Source organism: Conger conger, chromosome 8, assembly GCF_963514075.1.
Source record: "Conger conger chromosome 8, fConCon1.1, whole genome shotgun sequence".
Classification (NCBI taxonomy): Eukaryota; Metazoa; Chordata; class Actinopteri; order Anguilliformes; family Congridae; genus Conger; species Conger conger.
This window is the reverse complement of record NC_083767.1, coordinates 4,534,821-4,555,886: the sequence shown is the minus strand read 5'-3', so window position 1 is coordinate 4,555,886 and position 21,066 is coordinate 4,534,821. Positions and strand designations below refer to the sequence as shown.

Here is a 21,066-nt window from a genome sequence, read left to right as displayed (position 1 = left end):
TCATAACACATGCATCAATTTTACAAAACAGGTTTTAAAATAACCTTTCCAAGGGGATTGTCGTATGCATGATATCAGTGTGATAGCATCTGTTGCAGGTGGTGATATGTAATTACAAGAGGTTTTGAGCAATGCTATGACATATTGTCTTGCCACCTTTATGGCACACAGGTCAAGGAAAGCATTACCAGAACATGTGGGCAACCCGGCGATTAACTTTATGTTGCACACTAAGTATTAAGTGAAAGATTTTTTTTCTTTAAAATTCAACGTGCTTTATTATAAAAGTTAATAGCTAAGTAACACAGATTAAATAATTGTCCATTGTCCACGTCACTATCAATGATAATTCAATGCATTAATAATGTTTTGCCCAAATTGGATTTTGCTTTAAGGTTTTATCTTAAAGACATTTTTAGTGAAGTGTACATGATCAAAGCAACTAAGATTTAAACAAGCCTGTAGCACATTATTCTAGATGGAGACTCTTGTAGTCATTGGAAGCGTAATTACACATTATAATGGTAGACATTGTGTTAAAGTTGAAATTATTACAATTTTGGTTAACAGCCAAAGAATATGTTTTTTTGTCACTTAGATATGGATATTAATGAAATAACAGAATCATCTGGCATGGCAATGTGACTCTGAAAGATACCAGTCCTGTCTTACTGAGACATGGGAATATCATGCTTTGCCTCTGAGTGATTATCTCTGCACAGACAGGCCTTACCTCATACGTGTAGTGGGGGCAGTGCACCAGCTTGAAGAGCCAGGAGAAGGGGTTGCAGGTGGGCGCAGGATACAAAGCTTTAGGTTTTATAAAGAAAGACACATGAATAAATACGGGAACAGTGGCCTCCGTGCTCTCCCGAGGTCCGGTCACACGCCCATATCTGTGTTCTTCATTCACAGCCACCTGGATTAAGTGGTACGAGAGGCGGTGTTGTGCTTTGTGTTAGAGACACTTTCATTAAGGCACTTCAGGCGGCCGTGTGGAGAAATGAAAGCCATTGCACTCCTATAATGGGTTCAGAAGCGCTGTCGGAGCGCTGAAGATTCTTGGCGGAAGCTTGGAGAATTGATGAAAACGAATCTTTCAAAAAAAACAAAAAAAACACAGGACTGCTGTGAAAGGTGCAAATTGAGCTTAATTTAAAATCACTGATTTTTTTTGTTGTTGTTCGAAATGTGAAAATAAGGACATGCAAATGAGAATTTGAGTAGAAGCACTCTCAGAGCAGAATGCTATTTTTAGGACTTTGACGCGCTGGTTTTTTTTTTTTTTGCTTAAAGTTCACCCCGGACTTGTTGTTGTGAAAACTCATTTGAGGTTCACGCGGGCCCGGTGGAGTTGGGAGATGTTTTCCGGCCTCCGTGTGCGAGTCGACCCCAGAAGTCGGGCGGTTTTAGAGGTGATAAATGGCTGTGACTCGGAGGTGATGCGTCCCGCGGCTACGCTCTCGACGCGCCGATACGCCCGGCGGACTGCACCGCCCCTCGACCTCCCCGACGCCAGGTGTGAACAAACACCCGGCGGCAGCATCGGCGAGGGAAGCCGGCGATAAGTACCGGAGACGTGTGTTTATTAAATCACATGCATATTTCATCAGCCCGGGAACGGAGAGATATCAGGCACATTTACCCCAGCGGACAGGGGCATGTCCGGGGCTCAGGCTCACCCCGCCACTCATTAGCGCAGAGCACGTTCCACACGCAGCGCCAGGGAGAACGATGCCGACTCTTCTGAGAGACGGCGTCGAGCTGCTCCCTTGTGCGGGGGGAAATAAAGAATAATTGATCAGTAAAGTGCAGTTTTTAGAATCCTCTGTAGGGTCTGAATTTGAAAGTGCTGAAATGGAGAGTTTCTGTACATTACAATGGCCTGGCAGACGCGTTTATCCAGAGCGCTGGACAGTGGAGGAGAACAGCAGTGCTACTCTCAGGAATACAATAAAAAAAACTGTGCTGTCAAATTAGCCGAATGTGTAGCCCCTAACTGGAATTCATACGATTCATACGACTCTAACATATGCACAAAGCAGCGTGTTTCATTGTGGTACAACTGACCCGTTGTTAAAGGCTAGTGTTTAATCCATTATAATGTTTTTTTTTTTTTTTTTTTTTTTTTTTACTTAAATGAAGCGTGAGTTTTATCTTTCTTCCACATGCATGCCATATACCCTTTCATCGCTAGGTTCCAGGAAGAGATATTGTGGCTACAAGAGGTCTTCTTTCATTGACGATGTGCTCAATTCAGCGTCCAATGGGCCGCTGGTATGAATATTCATCGCTCATGAATATGCAAATGATGCCCTGACAGGGCAGGATTTCATTGGGCGTTTCAGAAAAATTAACAAAGTTTCTCCGTAACACTTTGAACTTCAGTTCAATCCGCTAAATTGGTAGTAGCTCGTTTGCCACCATCTTAAAGGTTTCAAAATGCTCTTTTAACAGCACAGACACACTTCAACTAACTTCAAACGCCTTTCCTTTGCAGTATTTCCCCAAGGTGGAAAGGCTGATTTTTAATTCAATCTAATAAAAACAAATCTGTCCATTTTACAGTATGCAGTGCTATTCAGCAATCCAAACCTATCAGAAGACCAGCCCAAAGCTCAAATCGTTTTCCTTTTCCTCAAAAGCAGTGTCATAAATAAAACTGGTGAACGAAAGCGTTATACCCTGAGATGCATTCTCCCGCATTCTGAAAGCTGGGTACAGTTTGATGAGAGCCATGATGAAAGTTATCAGACACAAAAAATGACTATAAACACAAAGCTGATGTGCCTACAGCAAAGCATTTTTATATACACACATGAGACTAATGTAACACGCTCAGTGAGCACTTCATTAGGTAGTAAGTACCAAGACGCCAAATATTTAAATCAGCCAATCATGTGGCAGCAACTAAATGAATAAAAGCAAATAACCATGCCTTTACAGTGGTATGCAGAAGAGCATCTCTGAACACATCAAAACTCTTAAGTGGATAGGCTACAGAAGACCAAGAAGTCAAAAAATAAGTCTAATAAATAATTAATGAAGTGCTCAGTGAGTGTATATTCAGGGTAATGTAAATGGCTTTGTCATTCATTTTTTAAACCTAATAAATTAGCCTTTTTGATAATAAATCAAACCAAGAAACAAAAAAGAACCAATTATTGCTTAACATTTGATTCTCCTAACCGTTCACTTTCATCAGAATCGCTTGCCATCTGTGGATCCTAGTCTTACTAATTCTCTGCACTTATCCTAAATGAGCCTTCAGAAAGTGTCTGTGCACACCAGGCACTTCTTTTGATGCTGCAGTACGTGGGAACTCCCAGTCCCCAGACGGGCAGACGTGGGGCGTAGAGCAACAGGCCTCTGTCTCATCTCCAGTTATGATCTGCCGGGACCCGATCTCCCGTGTTTTAAGGGCTGGGACACGGGGAGCCCACAGATCAGGCAGCAGGGATCTTCTCCACAGACGCCTCATCGGGTCCGCAGAGGACTGTGTCTTCCTGCGCACTCTGCAGGAGTGAGCTCTCCTAAGGCCAGTTTATAGTCCAGTGACAGAGCGTTGCTGATACTGCCAACTGTGGATTTATTCGGGGACTGTGTGTTTTGATATTTTCACAGTGTTTTTATAGCACCTACAACTCCTTTATGACCCCTATGCAGCAGCAAGGGAGATGTCGTTTGCCACAATATGGGACCTTTAAGTCTACGGACCTAAACACCAAAGTACATTGACTGCAGTATGGCCACAATGATATGACTGCACCAAGCAACAAAATGAGCATTCACAAGGTTTAGTGTTAAATCAAATCACTAAGAGCAATATCAGTTTATCAGTGAATTATCTGAATAATTTATTCACAGAGACTGCAATTCATCCCTCTTGGAATCATGAGCGTAATACTATTAAGCTGATACTTAATACTCATGAAGAGCGATGCATTTACTATGAACACAATCAATATATAAGTTATATGTCAGGGCTATAAGGTGTTAATTTTATGGAAAATGTCAGAAGTAGTGAGTGCATAGAACAAATGTTGGAAATGAATTTGAAGTTTCTCAGAAAACAGCATTGAGTGTTCATCATGGTGGTGGTGTAACCGAACAGCAGGAAGTGCTTTCCCATCCCACTCACCCTTCTGATTGTGCCGGGCCAAAGCCATGTTGATATGGAAATTGCCTGCTTCACAAAACTGTAGAAAAATAAAAACCAAGACAGTGACAGGCCGTCTGGTGGGTGTCACTGTGCCATTCAGACGAGACAAATTCATTCTGAAAACCTCAACATTGTTGTCTGTGTAATAACCGCAAACTTGTTCAGATTCTTGTTTCCTAAACTTTTTGTACAACACAATGGCATGCTGAAACTCCAGAAATGAACACAATTATTTAAAAAAATTAATTCAAGTCATTGAATGATTTGGCTACAAATTAATTCCAGTGTCCATCATCAATTGACCATACAAGACAAATTAAAACATAATAAATTGTGTTTCCAGTAATGCTTCGAATGTTAAATTATCAGTTCGCTAGTCGTTTAGAACATACACATTAACAGTAATGATCTGGTTGCAGGTGTGTATAGCAACAGTGAGATTCAGAGAGGAGAACAGTCTGAGAATGTGCTGAGACTCCAGTTGTGGCAGCCTTCTCTACTGTACAGACGTACTGAAGCTTGCCACTGGCCTTCAGGGCTTCAAAACACTTAATGAGGATCTGCAGAGTATCAGGATATTAGAATAGCAGACCTATATTTGTCTATCGTTGGTATACACAAAGGATTTCATATCACCTGCAGATAAGTCCATGTATCATTTCAATTACAAAAACTTCCTGGGATGTAAAATTATCACATGTACTTTGAGCACTAGAACCATTATAAATTATAATAATTGAGGCAATTATTACATTTCAATATCTGCCTGTGTCTGTCCTGTTTGTCTGTCACGTAGCCCGCAGTTATCTCCGGGCTCCAGTAGAGTGTCTAATTTGATACTTCCCCGTTCTAATTACGGGCTCTGGGGGTACGGCAGAAGCGGAGAAGTGATGATGATCGCCAGTTTAAACTGTGCCAGCTTCATAATGAGAGGAAGGTCTTGTGCGGTTTAGAAGTCTCCTGGCCGTTCGCCCCGGTCGCCCGCTTCAAGCGGAGCGCTGATGATGGCTGGAGCTCGCCGCGTTGCGAGCGCTTCCTTTCGTTTGCGTTCGTTTCGGATCCCCGCCGGGAAGCCGCCGTTTGGCACAGAGTCTGTCACGGGGACATCTTTCCCCCGGCGTTCGGCGGCGATGGAGACGGGCCCCTTCGTGGAGGAGACGGGCCTCTTCGTGGAGGAGACGGGCCCCTTCGTGGAGGAGACGGGGCTCTTCGTGGAGGAGACGGGCCCCTTCGTGGAGGAGACGGGCCCCTTCCTGGAGGAGACGGGCCCCTTCGTGGAGGAGACGGGGCCGTTCGTGGAGGAGACGGGCCCCGTCGTGGAGGAGACGGGCCCCTTCGTGGAGGAGACGGGCCTCTTCGTGGAGGAGACGGGCCCCTTCGTGGAGGAGACGGGCCTCTTCGTGGAGGAGACGGGCCCCTTCGTGGAGGAGACGGGCCCCTTCGTGGAGGAGACGGGCCCCTTCGTGGAGGAGACGGGCCTCTTCGTGGAGGAGACAGGCCCCTTCATGGAGGAGACGGGCCCCTTCGTGGAGGAGACGGGCCTCTTCGTGGAGGAGACGGGCCCCTTCGTGGAGGAGACGGGGCCGTTCGTGGAGGAGACGGGCCCCTTCGTGGAGGAGACGGGCCTCTTCGTGGAGGAGACGGGCCTCTTCGTGGAGGAGACGGGCCCCTTCGTGGAGGAGACGGGCCTCTTCGTGGAGGAGACGGTCCCCTTCATGGAGGAGACGGGCCCCTTCGTGGAGGAGACGGGCCTCTTCGTGGAGGAGACGGGCCTCTTCGTGGAGGAGACGGGCCCCTTCATGGAGGAGACGGGGCTCTTCGTGGAGGAGACGGGCCTCTTCGTGGAGGAGACGGGCCTCTTCGTGGAGGAGACGGGCCTCTTCGTGGAGGAGACGGGCCCCTTCGTGGAGGAGACGGGGCTCTTCGTGGAGGAGACAGGCCCCTTCGTGGAGGAGACGGGCCCCTTCGTGGAGGAGACGGGCCTCTTCGTGGAGGAGACGGGCCTCTTCGTGGAGGAGACGGGCCCCTTCGTGGAGGAGACGGGCCCCTTCGTGGAGGAGACGGGCCCCTTCGTGGAGGAGACGGGCCTCTTCGTGGAGAATCCACGCCGCCTCCTTTCACTGAAGGACGTGGGTGTTGAGCACCTGCTTAGGTCCGTGACGTGATTTGCGGGCAGGGTCGGCGGTTACGTGTGTTTCAGTAACTTTGTGTTTTTTAATCACCTTAACAGCCACACTTAAATTAGTTCTTCCAAATTCATTACTTTTGTGTACTTACTCGACCTGCACAAAAGATAATTGTCTTTTCAGAACATGGCAGAAAATATTCCTATTTTTAATGGGAAAGGTAAGAGAAAAATTATTTTAATATTGATAGAAAGTAATGTTAAGTAGGTTTGCCTGAGGATGATTGTAATCTCTTTTCTACAGAATCACGCCTACACTACTGATGCATACACACACCTCATCCTTTGTTTGCTTGAGATTATGATCTATTTTTTGAACTCAATTTTGAACTAATTTTTGTTTTTGTATCTCATTATTTGTTATTAAGTTTAGTTTTTTAGTTTTTTTTTACAATTTTAAAGATTTAAAGAAAGTTTAAGTGACCTTTCCTTCCAAGTTCTTTACAACAGAGGAATATAAACCCTCTGTATGGAAAAGCTGTGAGTAGGAGATTCTAGAAAAGTTCATGGATCAAGCAGCTGTTCAGTTTTCAGTCTTGAGAGAGAGACATTTACAATGAGGAATCTCTTGACATTCTTCTAGGCAGATAAAGGAAGATGCAGTTAAATGGCATCAGATTATCACCGTCTGTTTTCAGAAATATTAACTGCATAAAATATATGGTAATAAAGATGGCAGTGATTATGCATGTAATGAAAATAGTGGTAACGTTGGTGCCAACCTACCAAAAACCAGACAAGGGATGGAATAACTTGTTTGCTTGCATAGTCTGAAACAAAACGGAAAAAAGGAACATTATCTTTGAAATTATTGCCAAACCACAGTCTGTAACTAACCTGCCTTTTCCGCGAGGATCCTGGGACTTCTCGTTAATGTATGTGAAACACACAAACCTGTTCACGCTATTGTTTCTCACAGAGAAGATGCCTCTCGTCTGTGCCAAGAAGCACACTGTGATTACTGTACTCTTCTATTCCAAGTTAAGAGCGCGTTTAACAGCTTTGAACTTGAGCGAGTTTTCAGTCACACTGCCGGTTATGATGAATTATATGAAAGAAAACAGATTGCACGTTATTGCACCACCAGAACATTTTGTTCCACTGGTGCATGGATTTTATTTCCTGCTCTGGCTATAAATAGAGCAGAAATGTACCAGATTGGTGTGTACATAGAACACACAGACTAAAGCATTGGGCCTGCATCTAAAAAAAATAAACATAGCATCATCATCATCATCATCATCATCATCATCATCATCGGTGGACTTCTTACGCAAGACTGCATTCAACGTGGTAACGTACCCATTAAAAGCAACACAGTTCCATTTTGGAGGAGTTCTTCATTCATGGTCAACTAGTCCTTATGATCATGCCATTTAGTATTTATTTATTTAGTATTTCATAACCTCTCAGGCATATATTTTTGCTTTGTGTTGTCTTAATTGCTCTTTTTATGGTGCAAATAAATAGATTTATGAAAGCTGGATCAGACCGTCTACTAAATGCCAAAGTAGTAAATGCAAGTCCTGCTGAGATACAGCTCTGAAATGGTTTTGAAACAGCTGGCAGCTGGTTGACCAGTTAGACCAGCTCCATACTCAACATGGTTTGACCAGCTCAAGCTAGGTTTTGAAACAGCTGGCAGCTGGTTGACCAGTTAGACCAGCTCCATACTCAACATGGTTTGACCAGCTCAAGCTAGGTTTTGAAACAGCTGGCAGCTGGTTGACCAGTTAGACCAGCTCCATACTCAACATGGTTTGACCAGCTCAAGCTAGGTTTTGAAACAGCTGGCAGCTGGCTGACCAGTTAGACCAGCTCCATACTCAACATGGTTTGACCAGCTCAAGCTAGGTTTTGAAACAGCTGGCAGCTGATTGACCAGTTAGACCAGCTCCATACTCAACATAGTTTGACCAGCTCAAGCTAGGTTTTGAAACAGCTGGCAGCTGATTGACCAGTTAGACCAGCTCCATACTCAACATGGTTTGACCAGCTCAAGCTATGTTTAGAAACTGCTGATAACGGGTCATTTTAAGCTGGTCGTAGCTGGATCTTACACCAGGGGTAACCAGTGAAGCTTCCATGACGACAGAAGTCAGGATATGAGAGAGCGCCACACACAGACTAATCAGAAATGGCCTGTAAACTCCACCTGGTAGATCAGCGCCGGGGGATTTGGCATCGGACAAACAGAAATAACGGGACATAATTGTGACAAGAAAAGACTGTCTGTTACACGGAACATTAATTAGGGCAGTCAATTGAATACGCTGTGATTGTATGGAGCTCGTTTTCTTATAAGAATCCCGTTAATTAAAAAATAAGAAACGTAATGTATTCAGGCTCTTTTCAAGCGGCTAATCAGAGACTCGTTTGAAGTGAAACATCACAGCCAATCTGGGACGTCTTGACATGGCAGTCTTGTGCTTCCCGCGAGATTGTTTATGCAGAACGCCCGCGTCATTTTCGCACCACGCTTTCTTTCAGACCGTAAATCAGGCCCGAACACCGTCGCACATTATAAATGGAGCCCGCAGAATTAAAGTTTTTAAAAAGCCCTACATAAGTCCGGGAGGCCAGCGGAGCGATAAATCTGCCGTCGTTGGTTTACACCGGACGCTACAACTCACAGCCCCTGTAGCAGAGCAGCTGACAAACACTCTGGCCCTGACGCTGTCCTTCATCACGCCGGAGTGGGAGGGTGTCTCTGCCCATCGCCATGACGACGCACGCGCAGGGAGTTACGGGCTGGAGTGCAAATCGCCGTGACGACGGACGGCGGGCGTCAGGAGGAGGCTGAGAGACAGACGCCAGAGGAGGCAGAGTAAGCCCAAACGCGTAGGCAGTTACGGAGGTTTTTTATATCATCTCCTTCGCATATATGCTGCGTCAATGAAAGGCATTTTTTATATTTACAGTGGTGTGAAAAAGTGTTTGCCCCCTTCCTGATTTCTTTTTTTTTTTTTTTTTGCATGTTTGTCACACTTAAATGTTTCAGATCATCAAACAAATTTAAATATTAGTCAAAGACAACACAAGTAAACACAAAATGCATTTTTTTAATTAAGGTTTTTATTATTATGGGAGAAAAAAAATCCAAACCTACATGGCCCTGTGTGAAAAAGTGATTGCCCCCCCCTGTTAAAACTGTGGTTTATCAAACCTGAGTTCAATTTTTCTAGCCACACCCAGGTCTGATTACTGCCACACCTGTTCTCAATCAAGGTATCACTTAAATAGGACCTGCCTGACAAAGTGAAGTAGACCAAGTGATCCTCAAAAGCTAGACATCATGCCGAGATCTAAAGAAATTCAGGAACAAATGAGAAAGAAAGTAATTGAGATCTATCAGTCTGGAAAAGGTTATAAAGCCATTTCTAAAGCTTTGGGACTCCAGCGAACCACAGTGAGAGCCATTATCCACAAATGGCGAAAACATGGAACAGTGGTGAACCTTCCCAGGAGTGGCCAGCCGACCAAAATTACCCCAAGAGCGCAGCGACGACTCATCCAAGAGGTCACAAAAGACCCCACAACAACATCCAAAGAACTGCAGGCCTCACTTGCCTCAGTTAAGGTCAATGTTCATGACTCCACCATAAGAAACAGACTGGGCAAAAATGGCCTCCATGGCAGAGTTCCAAGACGAAAACCACTGCTGAGCAAAAAGAACATTAAGGCTCGTCTCAATTTTTCCAGAAAACATCTTGATGTTCCCCAAGACTTTTGGGAAAATACTCTGTGGTCTGACGAGACAATTGAAAGTTGAACTTTTTGGAAGGTGTGTGTCCCATTACATCTGGCGTAAAAGTAACACCGCATTTCAGAAAAAGAACATCATACCAACAGTAAAATATGGTGGTGGTAGTGTGATGGTCTGGGGCTGTTTTGCTGCTTCAGGACCTGGAAGACTTGCTGTGATAAATGGAACCATGAATTCTGCTGTCTACCAAAAAATCCTGAAGGAGAATGTCCGGCCATCTGTTCGTGACCTCAAGCTGAAACGAACTTGGGTTCTGCAGCAGGACAATGATCCAAAACACACCAGCAAGTCCACCTCTGAATGGCTGAAGAAAAATCAAAACAAAGACTTTGGAGTGGCCTAGTCAAAGTCCTGACCTGAATCCTATTGAGATGCTGTGGCATGACCTTAAAAAGGCGGTTCATGCTCGAAAACCCTCCAATGTGGCTGAATTACAACAATTCTGCAAAGATGAGTGGGCCAAAATTCCTCCACAGCTCTGTAAGAGACTCATTGCAAGTTATCGCAAACGCTTGATTGCAGTTGTTGCTGCTAAGGGTGGCCCAACCAGTTATTAGGTTTAGGGGGCAATCACTTTTTCACACAGGGCCATGTAGGTTTGGATTTTTATTTTCTCCCTAAATAATACAAACCTTCATTTTAAAACTGCATTTTGTGTTTACTTGTGTTGTCTTTGACTAATATTTAAATTTGTTTGATGATCTGAAACATTTAAGTGTGACAAACATGCAAAAAAATAAGAAATCAGGAAGGGGGCAAACACTTTTTCACACCACTGTATACCAGAGAGGAGTGCATTGAGTCTTTTTTCAGAGGAGTGTTGACAGTTTGGCCTGCTCCCCTCCCAGTTCTGCTATACCCCCCACCCCCCGACCCCCGTCCATCACTACCCCCACCCCCCCCCCCCCCCACACACCTTCCCAGCATGCCCCACTCTGTTTGTGGAGACGTCCGAACCACTCTCGCCCGCCCGCGTTTCGTTTCTTTCCGAGAGCAGGTGGGGTCTCGGCTGGGCAGGCGGCCGATGACAGCTGTCAGAGAGCCCGCTGATTCCACCCCTTCCCCACCCCACCCCCCATAGATCACGGACTCCAGCTCACTTCTCACGTTGCGGCCGCCCGCTTCGCTAAGTGCCATCCTGCCTCGTGAGGTACGGCCGCTGCCACCATGACGACGAGAGAACATACAGCGCTCGCTCCAGTCACTTATCGTTCACCTCCCTCTTCCTTTCCTCGCTCCTTTTCCTGCTCCTCCCTTCACCGACTGTCAATCAGGTCGAACGGAATGTCTGTCCGTTTGAAGCGACGTCAGTTACAGACGTGGCAGTTGGGGAGAGGAGGATCCGCAGGTCGACCATTTATACGCATTCCGAGAAAATAACTTCTGCAAAAGGACGAGCTCGCTTTTCCGTGTTCGGGGGCCTCCTCGCTCCTGGCTTCCAGCTCCGAGAATGAAAATTTAACAGACTGAAATTTCTTGAAAGTTTTGGACGGACCTCGATCGATTTCTGGGTCGGACAAGGACTGAGATAAAGGAGGGGAAAAATAAGCGAAAGAGCCCCAAGTATTTTTCAGAGAGGGGGCCGGGCCACACCCTGACAATGGGAAGCGGGGAGGGGCTTTGCGGTACTCACGTGGGGGGGTGTAGAGCGGGTGGTTGATGTAATATCCCAACCAGGCCGTGAAGCCCCAGTAGAAGGCACAGCCCTGTGGAGAAAGAGAGCAGCCGTTTGTTTTTGGGGGTTTTTTTCCTTCTTTTCAACTGTTTTTTTGTTTGGCCTGTTAAATGAAAGGTCATTAATATGAACCTGAGGTTAGCTAGCTACAGTACAGCCAGTAACCTGAGTTTAGCTAGCTGCAGTATGCTAGCCTGTAAACTGGGTTTAGCTAGCTGCAGTATGCTAGCCTGTAACCTGGGTTTAGCTAGCTGCAGTATGCTAGCCTGTAAACTGGGTTTAGGCAGCTGCAGTACGCTAGCCTGTAACCTGGGTTTAGCTAGCTGCAGTATGCTAGCCTGTAAACTGGGTTTAGCTAGCTGCAGTACGCTAGCCTGTAAACTGGGTTTAGCTAACTGCAGTACGCTAGCCTGTAACTTGAGATTAGCTAGCTGCAGTATGCTAGCCTGTGTACTGAGCTTGGAATCATTGCCAGGAGGAATATTTCTGATACAGGACTGATAATATAGGTATATTTGGAGCAATCTTCAAATTTTAATCTTGACTAATTAATTTCAGTTGTGGGCATTAAACATGCAATTTGTGACTCTGTGACTGGAGTATGATCCTGTTTTTAACCTCTGCTCTTCTTTAATTATTCTTACACCTCTGTCTCAGTGCCCATTTCATGATGTAGGTTTTGTCAACTGTCTTGTTCTGTAACTTTGTTTCAAGTCAGGTCCCCCCGTGAAAAATTGATTTTGATCTCAATGGGGTTTTCATGATTAAATAATGAACAAAATAAATTAAACAATGAACGTGGTCCCTCCCTCCTAGGTCCAGTTGTTCTAAGTGAAGGAGAGGGGCTTTCGCTTTGTCCTTGAGGCTGAAAGCAGTGCGTTATGTTTTCATCTGGATTCCGGAGCAAAGGCAATTTTAAACCATTTATTTTCTTGCTTTCTGTCACCTCTGAGAATCTGGTCTGGTGCCAATGAAGCCACTGATATCAGCATTCTGCACACTTGCTGATAAGTACTTTTTACATTTATTTTTCCGTACAGCGGAAAAAGGCACCTCTGTACTTATCTTGTTTGCTGCATCTTACAAAAAGAATATGACATGCAAAAACAGTTGACCTTTAGATTTGTGGGAATGTATACTGTACTATATATTCTGAACACACACACACACACACACAAATGTGTGCACATACAAATACACACTTATGTCCACGCACGCACACACACACACACACACACACACACACACATAATAAATGCAATAACTGACAAATATTTTTCACATTAAAACGTGTTAATGCTTGATTGAGAATGAATAATCCAAGCCAATCGGTAACTAATTCTTGTTCAAACTTATACCTTACAATTGTAACTCGTATATTATTTTTCCTTGCAACGGAAAGCTGCAGTGTCTCTCCCTGTCCACAGATAAACTGAAGAAGCCACACCGCAGCTCTGCAGACATTAAGACTACAGTGCAGAGCACCATACACGGCTCAGCTTTACATACGGGTACAGCACCGTGTCTTTACTGACGCACTCCGGGTTAAATATCCCGCTCCAGGGTACAATCACAGCAAGCCGGCCGAGACGTGAACCCGCAACCTCTCAGTCACATTTAAGCGCCAATTATTTTACTCACAATTATTGTGCTTCGAGCTAAAAGCTGGTGTGATTATAGTGACGACTCACCCATTACAGTGGGTTATTTTTCCGTCATTACACGGATTTTATTCAATTAACCTCTGATGTGGGAATGTTACCACGTTACACAAGTAGAAAAATGGATAGAGAGGGAAGACACACACCCAAGACTGTAGCGAGCTGTTGACGAACGGGGAGCAATCATAAAAAGCGCACTCTATGATGCTCCTAAGCCATTTATTTCCCCAAAAAATGAGACAGTGTCTTCTTCAGGGTGTACACAAGTAGTAAAAAAAACAGTACTACCTGCGAAAGGGAACTGACCATTCAGGCAGTTAAAGGCAGGGTAAAGATCTGTAAGTACGTTTCTATTTTCAGCACCTTCCTATGAGACGCTACCGACGTGTGCACATTCACACAATCCATCTTGACAACTTAATCCATCTCCGGCATCGCCCAAGCCCACAGTGGACTATAATTACTTTTTATTCAGCATTATGCTTCTTTTAGGTTTCCAATTAGTCCCTTGGGCAAGGTTAATTTCCTGCGCACGCAGATCATCAGATCATATGTGCATGTCAAACCTTAGCTGCCTGTCACTACTGTGGCACCTACCACCGAGGAGGTGCAAAAGCAGTCTCACCACTGAATTTAGACTAAGAGCCCTTCACGGTTAAAGAGTATTGCCTGTAATTATGCTCAGACTTCAGACGTTTTCTCTTGTTGCTATGGGAATTCAGACTCCGTATATGTCATTAGGATTTTTTCCATATATTATATACCTGACACTGTTCTGTGGTGGCTGGATTGGTCAACGCAAGAGCCCCATGTTTTGTTCAGTAAATGGGTTCCAGTGGTAAACATCAATGACGGTGATTTGTCCCTTAAGGCTCATTTAGATGGTTGTTGTTTTCTGTTTTGCTTCCACTGATCCCTCCAAACTCAATGCTGTGCAAATTACTTCGCAATTTGATTTTACCTTTATATTTTGAAGTACTTCTTTCATTTCCAAATATATTTATAATCATTCATGCAAAAAATGAAGTTTTGTGAGGGCAAAATCTGAACATGAGAAACATATTTTCTTCAACTTCGTCGCAATTATTGTTTCAAGTACAGGAATAAGCAGCAGTGTTGCCGGGTACTTAATATGGATGAATTTGATATTTCCCATGTTGCTTTAAAATGCAAATGTGCCCTTTTGACATTTAGCAGGACACAGGGGGATACTTCGAGGGAGGGGGGGGGGGGGGGGGGGGGCTGGCAGACAAGAATGCCATTATCGCTGGTGTCTCATTTCGCGGAATGAAGAATCAGATCGGGGCTTATGCAAAGCGTCTCCTGTTGCGTCTGTCCGTCTTCCTCAAACGCGGTCTCTGGACCTGTCCCCCTGTGAGGCTGGCGGCGGCCGACAGCCCGCTGCGTGAGACGCAGGACAGGGCCGGGAGCTGATTAACGACAGCCCAGCGAAACTCTGCATGAAAAACACTCCGCACCGCAGACACTCCAAACAGATGGAAGCGGCCGGCGCTCTATAACGGATTGGTCTCCTTTTTTTATCAACCGTGGCCGTTATGCTATTTTAAAGAAGTAATTCATCACTACAATACTTTATGTAAAGTGGAATTTATACTCAAAATGCAAATACAGGACACAAACTTATGCTCTATTTTTTTAATTACTGTAGCCAGGACTTGACAAATATTTGCTTAATCCTGGCTATAGAGTTAATAAAACAGAGAACAGGAGTTTGGCCAGATATTTCTTGGCGATTGCTGAACTTTCCAAACTGTATACTGAAGATTGAAATAAATGAGCATAGTTTGGCAAGTTCAGCAATCACCCAAAAACATAACTCACCAAGCTGTGTTTTTAAGGGGAAAAATAGCTATTTAAGCCAATGTTGGAGTTGAACTGGAATTGAACTTTGAAACAGTACGGCTGTGTGTGTTAATGCTGCAGGTGCCGTTGCTGGCTATTGATTGCCGGGGATTAGAGGTGTCTTTGAAAGAGCGCGTAAGGGCCATCTCAGTTTGGCAGGTTCAGGAATAACCCAAAGGGGGGAAAAATGCCATTTAAGCCAGGCTGGAGTTGAACTTGAATTCCTGATTTTAAAACAGTACAGCTCACACTCAGAAATAAAGTGACAGTGGAAGTATATTTTGGTTCTTCAAGGATGAAATTTCCCAAATGTACCAGGAACATACAGTAATGCTCTCTCAGGTTACAAATGAGTATGTTTTCCAAGCAAAAAAGATCCAAATGTATCTTGGGGGGGCATTAACAGGGCGTTGCTGCTTAAGAGCAGGTATGCTCAGTCAAGTTATTTATTGTATAAATAACGGTTTATTAATAAAATAAATATTATATATTGCTGGCTAGGGGTATAATGTTATGCACCTCTAGGGTACCACCCCAGCAACAAGCATTTGTACCTTTTTAGGCACTCTTCGTGCCTTTATTTGAGAGTCCCGTGTGTGTTAATGCTGCGGGTGTCGTTGCCGGCTATTGATTGCGGGGATTAGTGGTGTCTGTGCGAGCGAGCGTGAGGCCCGTCTCTGGGCCCCTGAGACAGGCTTTGGGCCGGACGCCCGCTGTGCTCGCCGCCCGCTCGAGGACCCCTCGACGCTGCGCTGTCGTTGTCCAGAACGACGCCCCCGATATCCGCCCCGCAGCCCAGTGATCTATCGACTGACGAGCCGCCCGCCTCCCAGAAGCAGCCTCTGCATTTTCACTACAGGCGCCCAGAGAACAGCCGCCTCATTTCTCCTGCTTCTGTTTCCGTTTGGCCTTTCTTCCTCAGCTCAGAACAACAGGGTCCTCCCATGTGGCTCTGCAGCATTATGTTAATACATTTTTATTGCCGTCATAGTCTAAACAATAAACTGCTTGATTCACTTTTATAAGTTATAAACAGTCTTTTTTATTTTTTTATTGTATCATAGTTCACTATTATAATAGAATTCCCATCAAGCATTGTTCCAGCTCCTCACATACTTTACAGGAAGAAGCTATGGGAGTTTGAGGCAAAGAAATATGGACTCGGTTGCCAATCCTGTTGAAGGTTAAAAGATGGGAACACTGCAGCAGCAAACTAAGTCACAAAAGCCTGAATGTTGATGTTCATAAACTGAAGTTCCCATTGGCTACATCATTGTGTGTAACCTGTCTGGAGGGTTTATAAACCAAATAAATCAATCATAATTTAAAAGACGGATCTTCAACCTGTGATTTATTATGAAATTGTTAAGTATAAGTCAAAGTTTTTGTTATGATTGTTGTGTTTAATGTGAACTGAGCAAAAGTAGTGCTTCTGCATTAGATGCCTGATCCAGGTTTAAATCTGACACTGTATAAATCCTTCAAAAGAAAGGTTGCAGAACAAAGGCTTGTGACAGCTGGAACTCTGGAACAGTTACAATCCTTCTTGGGTTAAACACTGTGAACCTCGTAACATACGGTCAGTCAAGATGAACGGATTTAGCATCTCCGGGCCAAACACAGCGCACACCACACAGACGACGGCTCCCCGGCATGCAAACTCAACTCTTCCCACAATACCTTGAGCAGGTTTCGCAGGGGAGTGGATCCCTCGCACAGCTTGTGAACAAACAGAGTCTCCAGAAGATGTTTGATGTAGTGCAGAGAGTGGCAGAAACAGGCCAGGCTAGGGAAAGGAAGAGAAACACAAAACACGCGTTAAACACAAAAACACTGGCATTAGACATAATCGGCCGACTCCGAACACCGTCAACACCGCCGCCGTCTCGGCCTTGACAGCCGGCAAGGCCTCGTGTGGCCATTAAAGCAGCTGCTTCAACACGCACCGAAGACACGCCAGTCTTTTAGGTTAAAACAGCTACGCACCGAATACACGCCAGTCTGTTAGGTTAAAACAGCTACGCACCGAATACACGCCAGTCTGTTAGGTTAAAACTGCTACGCACCGAATACACGACATTCTGTTAGGTTAAAACAGCTACGCACCGAATACACGCCAGTCTTTTAGGTTAAAACAGCTACGCACCGAATACACGCCAGTCTGTTAGGTTAAAACAGCTACGCACCGAATACACGCCAGTCTTTTAGGTTAAAACAGCTACGCACCGAATACACGCCAGTCTGTTAGGTTAAAACAGCTACGCACCGAATACACGCCAGTCTGTTAGGTTAAAACAGCTACGCACCGAATACACGCCAGTCTGTTAGGTTAAAACAGCTACGCACCGAATACACGCCAGTCTGTTAGGTTAAAACAGCTACGCACCGAATACACGCCAGTCTGTTAGGTTAAAACAGCTACGCACCGAATACACGCCAGTCTGTTAGGTTAAAACAGCTACGCACCGAATACACGCCAGTCTTTTAGGTTAAAACAGCTACGCACCGAATACACGCCAGTCTGTTAGGTTAAAACAGCTACGCACCGAATACACGCCAGTCTGTTAGGTTAAAACAGCTACGCACCGAATACACGCCAGTCTGTTAGGTTAAAACAGCTACGCACTGAATACACGCCAGTCTTTCAGGTTAAAACAGCTACGCACTGAATAAACGCCAGTCTGTTAGGTTAAAACAGGGGAAGAACACAGCTACACACTGAATACATGCCAGTCTGTTAGGTTAAAACAGCTACGCACCGAATACACGCCAGTCTGTTAGGTTAAAACAGCTACGCACCGAATACACGCCAGTCTTTCAGGTTAAAACAGCTACGCACCGAATACACGCCAGTCTGTTAGGTTAAAACAGCTACGCACCGAATACACGCCAGTCTTTTAGGTTAAAACAGCTACGCACTGAATACACGCCAGTCTGTTAGGTTAAAACAGCTACGCACCGAATACACGCCAGTCTGTTAGGTTAAAACAGCTACGCACCGAATACACGCCAGTCTTTTAGGTTAAAACAGCTACGCACCGAATACACGCCAGTCTGTTAGGTTAAAACAGCTACGCACCGAATACACGCCAGTCTTTTAGGTTAAAACAGCTACGCACCGAATACACGCCAGTCTGTTAGGTTAAAACAGCTACGCACCGAATACACGCCAGTCTGTTAGGTTAAAACAGCTACGCACTGAATACACGCCAGTCTTTCAGGTTAAAACAGCTACGCACTGAATAAACGCCAGTCTGTTAGGTTAAAACAGGGGAAGAACACAGCTACACACTGAATACATGCCAGTCTGTTAGGTTAAAACAGCTACGCACCGAATACACGCCAGTCTGTTAGGTTAAAACAGCTACGCACCGAATACACGCCAGTCTTTCAGGTTAAAACAGCTACGCACCAAATACACGCCAGTCTGTTAGGTTAAAACAGCTACGCACCGAATACACGCCAGTCTTTTAGGTTAAAACAGCTACGCACCGAATACACGCCAGTCTGTTAGGTTAAAACAGCTACGCACTGAATACACGCCAGTCTTTTAGGTTAAAACAGCTACGCACCGAATACACGCCAGTCTTTTAGGTTAAAACAGCTACGCACTGAATACACGCCAGTCTGTTAGGTTAAAACTGCTACGCACCGAATACACGCCAGTCTTTTAGGTTAAAACAGCTACGCACCGAATACACGCCAGTCTGTTAGGTTAAAACAACTACGCACCGAATACACGCCAGTCTGTTAGGTTAAAACAGCTACGCACCGAATACACGCCAGTCTGTTAGGTTAAAACAGCTACGCACCGAATACACGCCAGTCTGTTAGGTTAAAACAGCTACGCACCGAATACACGCCAGTCTGTTAGGTTAAAACAGCTACGCACTGAATACACGCCAGTCTGTTAGGTTAAAACAGCTACGCACTGAATAAACGCCAGTCTGTTAGGTTAAAACTGCTACACACTAAATACACACCGGTCTGTTAGGTTAAAACAGGGGAAGAACACAGCTACACACTGAATACATGCCAGTCTGTTAGGTTAAAACTGCTACGCATCGAAAACTCACCAGTCTGTTAGGTTAAAACAGCTACGCACTGATTTCACACAAGTCTGTCAAGTTAAAACAGCTGTGCACTGAATACACACCAGTCTGTTAGGTTAAAACAACTATGCACTGAATACACGGCAGTCTGTTGTACTGACATTGGGTTATAACACTGCATGAGGAGAAACAAAATGCTTTCAAATTCCAAAATCCCGAAGTGCAGAGTTTCTTTAAGTAATTTGCAGAAATTCAAGGAAAGAAAATGTAATCTTTCAACAAATCCGCACACTGGGGCTTTCAGATTATAATACAAGTAAGAGCAGGATCAGACATTTTTCTCTCTGCTACTTCCTCAAAAATGAACGTAAACTCAGACAAGAAGCCAATTTGTCCATAATACTTACTGCACTACAAGAGGCCGCGGGCTGTTTACAGAGTCCTGGTACACGTTCGACAGGCGCAGATAAAACAGCAGGTATATCAGCAGAGGGCCGACATACTGACTCAGAAACACCTGTGAACGGACAGGAAGGAGGCGTCTCAGTGACACGGATTATGATGAAAAGTCCCCCCAAGCTGCTTTTCAACAGCGGTCTGATTTTGTAGTCCTAAAAGGGAAGACTAATGGGCCCACAGCTCTAAGTAGTGTCATTACAAGCACCGTGCAGGACTGCAGCATTAGACCAGTGTACCATGGTGACAGGGCTGAAGAATCCCCCATCTCTGCTGATAGGGGAATTCTCTTAAATCCTCCATTTGAGTGAGGTAAATCGCACAGCTACCCGAGCGGTGCTGCTCACTCACCGCGGTCCAGCCGACCTGCCGACCCAGGTCCGTGGGGTAGACCGAGACCAACGAGGAGGTGGCGATGGTCTCCATGACGCAGGCGTCCGGCAGGAAAGGCCCGTCTGTGAGGTCAAGGACAAGGGACACCATCTGTCTGCCGTCAGGCTCCCAGCATGCACCTCTCAGGGGGGCTGAACCGTGAAGGGAACCCAGCGCCCCGCCTATGGCGCCCCCTCTAATACTGCCCAACGAGACGTTGGGACGTCGTTCAGGAGATGGAGCGCAAAGGAACAGACACTGCACTTACGCCGGGAAACGACAGACCATGCAACATTTATGTCAGGAATCAATTTTATTTATAGGAGCACTAAACGGGGCTAAAGTGCCCTGCAAACAGTGTGAATTCGGGCAGAGATGCATCAGCCGGCCGGTGGCCGTCTACGGGAACAGCAGATAGATGGAGCATTGAAATGGATGGATTTTCTCCCCCTTGTGAAAAGGTCAAACCCCAGGGCAGAAGAATGGTCTGGCGTATTGCTTTCTGCAGCAGAAGAGCTCATCCGCTCTCAAATGGCTTTCGTCTAGAGCACGTTCAGATTGACTAATCTGGTAAAGCCCCCACCACGATTTTAACAATATTAGTTTTACTTTTGTAGGAAAAGAAAATCGTCTTTTTGGCATATAAAGCTTACAAAGTTTTAGCTTTTATAATATCCACACATCATATGACAATAATGTCAAAACTGTTTTCATAGTTTTCGGAGTGTGGAGCAGAATATGAACGAAGCAGAAGACCACGGGTTGTGGTAAAACCTTTACAGTTTAACCCAATCCTTGGCATATTTTTGTGATTGTGATTCACATGATGACGTGCTGTATAATCAATCTAAAGTTAGTATGTTTCCTGATGTGT

At 45.1% G+C, this 21,066-nt stretch overlaps 1 protein-coding gene across 1 annotated transcript in view; it reads right to left on the bottom strand.

Moving 5' to 3' along the window:
• The window catches only part of LOC133135722 (trans-2,3-enoyl-CoA reductase-like), a 42,149-nt gene that overhangs the window by 894 nt on the left and 20,189 nt on the right, over window positions 1-21,066 (bottom strand). Inside the window, exons 4-10 of the mRNA XM_061252948.1 lie at window positions 20,172-20,275; window positions 19,772-19,881; window positions 16,993-17,098; window positions 11,747-11,819; window positions 7,074-7,117; window positions 4,142-4,199; window positions 734-810 (exon numbers count right to left, since the gene is read on the bottom strand). Of these exons, the coding sequence (XP_061108932.1) occupies window positions 734-810; window positions 4,142-4,199; window positions 7,074-7,117; window positions 11,747-11,819; window positions 16,993-17,098; window positions 19,772-19,881; window positions 20,172-20,275 (572 nt within the window). The remainder of the gene's footprint in view (window positions 1-733; window positions 811-4,141; window positions 4,200-7,073; window positions 7,118-11,746; window positions 11,820-16,992; window positions 17,099-19,771; window positions 19,882-20,171; window positions 20,276-21,066) is intronic.